This window comes from Hoplias malabaricus, chromosome 13 (assembly GCF_029633855.1).
Source record: "Hoplias malabaricus isolate fHopMal1 chromosome 13, fHopMal1.hap1, whole genome shotgun sequence".
In the NCBI taxonomy this organism is placed as follows: Eukaryota; Metazoa; Chordata; class Actinopteri; order Characiformes; family Erythrinidae; genus Hoplias; species Hoplias malabaricus.
In genome coordinates this window covers 30,547,706-30,556,103 of record NC_089812.1, presented here as the reverse complement: position 1 = coordinate 30,556,103, position 8,398 = coordinate 30,547,706, and the positions used below count along the sequence as shown (strand labels likewise).

The following is an 8,398-nucleotide window of genomic DNA, read 5'->3' as shown; positions in this document are numbered from 1 at the left end:
AATAGTTATCCCAACCATTTATTCAGACAGACTGTCCAAACTGTAGTGAGATATTACATAAAACGTCGTGGGGAAGGGGAAAAAAAAAAAAAACAAACATCATAAGGTAGATTTTCTAGAAGTTTGTGTTTTTTGGAATGGCAATGCCACGGCCTCATGAGCTGCACATCAAATTTCACCCCTTTGGAGGGAGCTGACTGAGAAGAGAAGGGAAAAGACATGGCATCATCTAAATCACATGGCAAAGAGGATAAGGAATGCCACCATCAGACAGAAGAGCCCCATGGCCTCAGAGAGGGCAAAACCCAAAATGGCATAAGAGAAAAGCTGCTGCTTCAAGGAAGGATTCCTGTAGAGAAAAGAGAATAAAAATAAATATACAAAGGTCTGAAGACACTTCTATTTAGCATTTAGTACTATATTTAAAAAGTCTTCATTTCAATACAAATTGCAGACAACTGCACATGGCACAATTCCAAAATCCAGCAGGGCAGTCTACAGAAATCAGCAGCATCAAATATACAGTCTGTTTATTGTTCTTAACCAGCCCATAACATCTGAAATACATGTGAAAATGTAAAGATTAATGAGCTTAAATGTTACTCTTGACCACTGACAAAATACTAGTGGACAATGTTTATCCTTCTGCGCAATTCTCAAAGCACTAATTCATGTCTTTGTTGGTGATTTTATTTAGGGGGGTAACAGCCAAATATATTTCTTGAACTGGTTTCACTCAGGATTTTTAAAAACAATTTTGTTGTCCTGTCTGCATTTCCACCAATTTAGATGTGAACCAAAATACATCATCAAGAGGAGGCATGGAAGGGTTGCTCAGCTTCATTCCCAAATTCAGTCCCAGCGCCCAGAGTTTGTGGATGGTTAACCTACTGTTTGCAGCAGGTTCAGATTATGGTAATATGAACCATGTGCTGATGAGTTCTGTTAAGCTTAGAATATTTGAAAAGTGGTTCCTGAGCCGTCCTGCTGAGCTTTTGAAGTGAGAACAGCAAAGGAAAGTAGAGTAAAAGAAAACGTGCCACTACACAATGTTTTGAGGCTCAATTTCTGTAGTTTCTTTAGCTTGACACACCCACAGATGTCTGCCTAATCTAAACAGCCCTGTTCAGAATTACTGACTCCTGCTCCTGTTCTTTTAAATAAAGGAACCACATTTCAGTTTAGCGCAAGGTGCAGGAGTGATACTTAAAACAGAAGCTCTGGCTTTAGACATTTTCACATGGTTTTCACTTGTCATTACTCAGCTGTCCATGCTGGTTGTTTTTGCTTTGCCCTGTTTAAACTTTCACGCTCTACAAACCTTGCGGGTCCAATGCCGTTATCGGGGAGACTCAGACAAGGTGGACCACAACTAGTGTCTGCACTTTACGATTCATCAAAATTTGTTTTGCCCTATTTTCAGACTTAAGCAGAACACTATTTGAGCATCTGGAGCCTACCATGTGTTAACGCACCACCCTTTAAGCCAGTTTGTTCACTCAGAATACATATTCTAGATAAAAGACTATGAAATTTATGGGGAGGTGATAAACACAGCACAAAAACTAAGGAAATTTGTATTTGATAGTTTTCTTTGTTGTGACAATGCTTCTTGGAAACAAATCATATACCGTTGGAAAGCCTGTTATTTTCCTTTTTAAATGATGCCACATTTGTAAGGAACATGCATTTGTGGGATGAGCAGTAGAGCTGAGTGTGGGTTGCGCCCATAAAAATTTGCCAAATACTCTATCAATGCCAAACAGCTTATTGTGCCATTGACTCGTTTGGTGGGCTGGATGATTGAAGTTTGAAGAAACAGTATATTGGCAATTTAATTAATTTATTTAACAAACAGGAGCCTCAGTAGCGTGTGGAAGAACCATACACAGCCACAACAGCCTGGAAACTCCTCCTCATGCTGGTCACACACTGCTGTGGGATGGCATCCCATTCTTCAACCAGCATTTGTCACTAGTCAGCCAATGTGGTTGTGTTGGTCACCCTTGTACAAACAGCACGCCCAAGCTGAACCCACAAGTGTTCAAAGGGGTTGAGGCCAGGTTAGCTGGCAGGCCATTCCATCCTCTCCACTCCTAAATTAAAGAAGTCGTCTCTAATAAACCATTCTGTGGGGGTGAGCGTCCTCTTCATGGAAGATCGAGTTTCGTCCCAGACTGTGGAGATATGGGATTGCCACTGGTTGCAGAATTTCATTTTGATATCCCTCCAATGACGACTAGCCTCGTTTTTTCCAGTGAGGGAGATGCCGCCCCACACCATCACAAAATAAACATGGGTGCAACCCACATACTCAGCTCTGCTGCTCATACCACAAATGCATGTTTCTTAAAAATGTGGCACCATTTAAAAGGGAAATTAACAGGCTTTCCAAAAGGTAAGATTTATTGCCATGAAGCATTGTTACAAAGAAATAATGTACCAAACACAAATTTCCTTACTTTGTGCTATGTTTATTATTGCTTCCTAAACATGTTTTTGGTGCACCAATTTCAGATACAAGTCCCCCCCCCCCCCCCCCCCCCCCCATCATCTGCCTTTTTCAGAAGTCCATTCCTTAAGAACATACCTGGCATAGCCAATGATGAGACTGCCAAACACTGTTCCAATTCCAGCTCCTGATCCAGCCACACCAACTGTAGCAGCACCAGCACCAATGAATTTGGCTGCAGTGTCAATGTCTCTGGACACAGCACTGGACTGGAAGCTCCGGCTCACAGTCAGGAGGGGCGTTTCACTCACAGGCAAGAGACACACCTATAAGAAAGATGGGAGGAGGATTTATTTAAAAAACACACACCAACTTGAATGCAGCATCAACACCCATCTAAACCACCAAGTAACTTAGTTAAATGTGGGGCTTAACCAAAGGTTAAAAGATTTCTCAATCAGAATAGCCAGCCCCCCCGACACACACACACACACATTTTGGTGGATGTTTGGCATCTCTCTTGATAAAACCAATATGTAAAAACAAAACGTATAAATAGACTATTCATATATGCATGTGTATTAGAACAAATACACCAGTTGTGGGTGAGAAAATAAAAAGATTTGTTTCACCAAGTTACAACTGATATACATTGTATGCCCTCTGATTTAACTTCTTTACCCTCAAGTGTTTAACACCAGTCTGGGTGACCCCAGCACACCCATTTAGGTTCTCTGTACACTTAGAGGTGAGGTTCCATTTTCCCTGTCTGAATCAGCCCTTGGAACAAAGTACACAGTACAAACACTTACCTGCTCAATTCTGGATTCAGGTCTGTTGAAGACGCACGCTGATACCGGCCGAGCAAGAACTCTGGAGCCACCACGCAGCTGAGAGAAACAACACCAACATAACAGTGAGATCTCACCTACTTTTCCCATAGGATCCATGCTTGTACATTATGAACATCTGTCTTTGACTGCTAGAAACAATACATACCACAGAGGGAGCAGTGACAAACTTAGCACAGGCATACATCTCTGAAGCCTACAGAGTTGGAAAAAAAGGTTATGAAAATGAAAAAGTAATTACAGAAATTGACTTTAGAAATTTGACAAATTGTAAAATGTCATGCCAAACCCTTACATTTATACCATTTAATTCAACTACATGACATAAGCAGACATGTAGCACTGATAGCTGCAGAGGTTCTAGTTCAATTTAAACACTGATAGTCAATATAAACAAAGCCTCTGCATCAAACCCTCCACACAAAGCAATTCCTGCTCTTGACCTTTGTAAAACACCTGGAAAAATGATAGTTAGAGTAGCTGGAAATTTATTTATTAATGCTTAAGGCTCAATATTAAACGTAATTTTTTGATTCATAGCACATGTGTTTTTCAACCTCTTAACAGACCATAAAGTTTAAAACAGCCTTTCTGTTGTTGCACAATTCAGACTTCTCTGTAACGAACCCCTTTTCATATTGGTGCTACTGATTATAAAATCATTTAAAAAAATTGCTTTATTTTATGTAAATGGATATGAACTGCTGCAGGCTCAACAGGCTGAGGTAGTGCTGGGCGATATGAGCGCAATTTCATGATTAACATTTTACCACGGTTACCATTAATGAACAATTATTCTGTTTTTGACCCTCAAAGTTCAGTGATGAGGCTTGCACTGTAAATATGCTCCAGTATTAATATGGGACATTTTTTCTAATGCTGCGGGGAGCTTGTTCCTCATTTTTTTCCCCCCTCATTGTTTACATTTGACTTCTTTTTGTTCAATGTCGTCTTAATTATAGTCAAAGCACAGCATGTCCATGGTGCGAGCTGCTGGAGGCACTTGGGTTACATCCATGTGGCAGAAACATGTGACGACAGCTTGGGACATAACAATAAAAATAATCAATACAGGGGGTCCTTGACTTACGACGTTAATCCGTTCCTACGTCACGTGGTAAACCGATTTTCGGTGTAAGTCGGAACATACGTACATACTGTACGTAAATAACATACTGTAAGCACTTATCCTATCCTAACACCTATCCTCCTCGGTCCCGAGCCGCGTAACCGTGTATTCTTCCGCCGCGCACACCAAACACGAAGTTCACGTTACGACGTAAAACAAGTTGAAACAAGGCTTTATACAGTAAATGGGAGATGTGTCGTAACCACGAAACATCGTAACTGGGAACTGACGTAACCTGAGGACCTCCTGTATAGACAAGATTGTCGATTATAAGTTCTGAATGTTGATTTCGATTAATTTTCGATTACTTGCCCAGCCCTAGGCAGAGGCTGTTTTTTTTTAGCAGCCTAATGACCATGTTGCAATGCTTCATTCCATTCCACACATCACAACAAAGACGCTTAAAATAATTTACATTTTTGATTTATATTTACATACATCCTATAGAGTCTGCAGCAATTAAGATGCTTTCATTTCCACAGAGGTTAAAAAAATATATATTTTAGCTCAGATTGTGTTGTGCATGGGACAAAACAGGGCAAACAATACTAACTTTTTACACACATCAGTCTTAAAAGGCACTGCAACAAAAACAGCCTCTTTGACTCTAAATGTTAGAGAGACTGGATGATGCAAAGTTAAAATAATACAGGTTTAAACTCAGAGCACCAGCTCCTAATATCTGTGGACACCGACATTACAGGATAAAATCCATTTGGAATAATTAGCAGTAAAGTAATGTAAGTTACTCCCAGCGTCTGTTAGTGATCCAATTAACGGTCACTGGGATTCCGTGAACTCGAGGCGCCCTTGGCGACAATAAACCTGACTGATATTCAGGAGAAGGTTACTGCAACGAGTATGAACAATAAAAACAGGTAAAAATACTGACTCAATTAGCAGAATAATTTTTAATATGATAATAACAATAACTAAAAATAAGAGCACATTAAACTAAGGTAAAAAGAAGCCATGGTTATTTAAGTCAACTGTACCACATCACAGAGCTACAGGCTAGTCGTCTGCAAGACGGACGTTCAAGTTAAAAGCCACGAGTGAAGGTCACCAATAAACACGTTTAATTAAATTAGAGTGGGAAAAACTAATGTCCAAGCTGCTTAGTAAAACAACGATTAACAGAAATATATATAAAACCCTGCCGTGCCCTTGAGAAACTTCATGTCCTGAAGTGCCCAGCCTTTCCAGTAGGCCCTGAAATCTTAACGGCAAGTCAGACATTTTGCATGAGTCAATGGAGACAGTGAAAGCCGGTCACTGTGCATAAAACCTGCGAATAAACACGTTTATTTAGATACAGACACCCAGGCGGTGAAATACACTGATTTTGTCCTTTACTTCTTACGCCCTGTCCTTAGTGAATGGCCGCTTCCACCTCACAGGACTAATAGCCTTTCTCTGCACTTCACAGACAGCGAAATAAATTCACTCTGGACTGTTTACTTGCCAAAAGCTTTACAAACACTTCCCTCTGAAATAAAAGTAACACTTACACCCGCGTCTCACTCACCTAGTTGATATAGACAGGACCGGGGAACTAAGAACAAGCTTGGCGCTATAGTCAATGAGTACCGTGTAAAGCTGTCACCTTGTCATTTATAAGCTTATGAATCACGTCCTCAGCGGCCATTGGATCAGAGCACACAGTCTTCAGCTGTGATTGGCTACGTCCGATGGCAATCCCAAGTTTTGAAACCAATAACATACCGAATAAGGAGCTTTGCGCATGCTGATTGGTTTAAAGTCCTACATAGGGCAGGATCTTTCAAAAAATTCCCTTTCTAATTGGATGACATTGCCGGGAAGTTTCAGAAGCGTATATGGTGTCCCTTGCGGCCATTGGACGTGCTAACGGAAGTTCTGCCCATTGGAAAAATGGAGGGAATTGTGCAATACACTATCCACTGCGATAGGGGGAGACAATCACCTGTGCTCTGTCTGAGAGGAACGGAGAAAAATAAATGGAGGCCAAGGTTGATGAATTTATATATAATTTATAAACAGATATTTGAGCAATGCAAGTCTTAAGAAAGAAAATAGTAATAAACTCATCCTTAAAAATTAAAATATTTTAAATATTTATACTGTTCATATGTGTATACGATAGAAATATGGAAAAAAATAAAATAATTAAAGAATTAACAAAAGAACATTGAAAATATGGTTATGATCTTGCCTTCATCACATACTCCAGTTGCTCCTTGGTGGCTCAGGGATTTTAAGTGTTTTATTCTCATTATATAGTTTTTTAGTGTGTTTTATTGTAACTGATATTCAGGGTTTAGCATAAAATAATTTATGTTATGTTAGCCATACTTTCACATTTACCTTTGTTTTACTTATGTTTAACATTGGGAAAAAGATTGCAAGCCCATACAATGTGTACAGATATTCTAGAGTGTGCTTTCCTCCTTGTTGACTGTAATTACATTATAAAAATATTTACTAACAAAAAATATATATTTTTTACTTTTATCACCTTTTATTTATGAATAAAATACATTAATTATTGTCTATATTCAGCATAGTCTGCAATATAATGTAATGGAATGTAAGATTTCCTTACATCAGCTTTGTGTAATAGGCCTTCTATCAAAGAGAATTAGCCTTATTAGTCCTCAATGGACTGTGTGTATTGAAGTGTCCTTATTGTGGGGCACACTCTTAACACACTTTTCATGTTATACACATACATGCCTTTGTGTACTATGAACTCTCCCTCTCCTCATAAGCGTCTGTTGTTGTCAGGAGTTCCCTGTCAGTCTCCAAGTACGTCATTCTCTATATCATTTTAACTGCCTGTCCAAACACTGGCCTCTCTAAGCCTGAATAAATCTTCGAAAAATCTTTCCTGTCGGAGCTCCTGTTCCAGTTTAAAAGGGCACAAAGGAAAACAGAAACCATTTTTCTGTGCGTAATGTGTCCTGGGTTAAGGCAAAGAGACACAAAGGTATGCCCTCAGCACTGAATATCATGGCTACTTTTCCAAGTTACAAGCAATTAACAAAATAAATACTAAACAAATACACTACATGCTGTAAACACCCCAAAAACCCTAAAAAATAATTATATATATATTTATATATTTCATATCACAGCAGCTGTTCTTTACACAATGTTGCCACATTGTGTGATATCACAGTGGACTTCAGTAAACAACCTTGGACAGCAAAGTAGTGTCTTCTCCACAAGGGGGTGCTAAAATTATATAATGCTCTTTAAGAGCAGTGTTTGATATGATGTTTGCAGTGTCTTTATTTTAGATGTTAGGCACCTCATGAAAATGGTTTGTATCACGCACTCACTCACGATAAATAACTCAATGTTTTCTTGTTTTGCATTTCTCACTATTTTACCATGAATAAGATTAAAAAATGAGTGTAAGTTCACTAGTCATTTTGAACAGTGTATACATTGGCTATATTTACAATGTAAACAATGTGAATATTGATTCCTATCACCCACTGTGAACAAGTAATTGAATTACCCCTCATTTATTGCAGTTCGCAGACGTTCTATTAAAAATAGGTGGAATACCACTTTAACAACCTAAAGCAAGTTTGTGATGATTTAGACATGTGGTTTGTAAGATGGGAACTAGTGGCTATAAACGTCCATTACTGTTAGCCAAACAGCACACTTCAAACATGAAGCATGTCTCAGTTGGCTGTCAACAACTAAAGTGTTAGCTTAGTTGATGTATTCACAGGATTCTTATGAACGCTTCTCGTAGTCCATTGCTTATGTGTTGCCAAGCCCCCTAAAGAAGCCCAGCTTCTCACAGTGCAAATTCCTTCAGAACATAATGAACAGGGCTTAATGTAGGTGACCTGTCATGGACTTTGATACAAAATGAGTTAGAACACATCACTCAAGTAAATGTCTTTTTACTCACACGAGCCGGACAAATAAACATGATTTATCCTCACTGGGCCAGGTTGGGCTTTG

At 39.1% G+C, this 8,398-nt stretch overlaps 1 protein-coding gene across 2 annotated transcripts; it reads right to left on the bottom strand.

Moving 5' to 3' along the window:
• LOC136664677 (ATP synthase F(0) complex subunit C2, mitochondrial-like) lies at positions 1 to 6,062 on the bottom strand. Of its 2 annotated transcripts, none has more exons than XM_066642019.1 (5): positions 5,961 to 6,062; positions 3,452 to 3,499; positions 3,265 to 3,342; positions 2,591 to 2,778; positions 1 to 349 (listed from the first exon to the last, which is right to left on the bottom strand). In XM_066642019.1, the coding sequence occupies exons 2-5, from the start codon at positions 3,488 to 3,490 to the stop codon at positions 235 to 237; spliced, it is 420 nt and encodes a 139-aa protein (XP_066498116.1). In that variant the 5' UTR covers positions 3,491 to 3,499; positions 5,961 to 6,062; the 3' UTR covers positions 1 to 234. The 2 variants fall into 2 exon arrangements, with proteins under 2 accessions (XP_066498116.1, XP_066498117.1); XM_066642020.1 differs by having other exon boundaries at positions 5,944 to 5,963.
• Between the last annotated feature and the right edge of the window lie 2,336 nt (positions 6,063 to 8,398).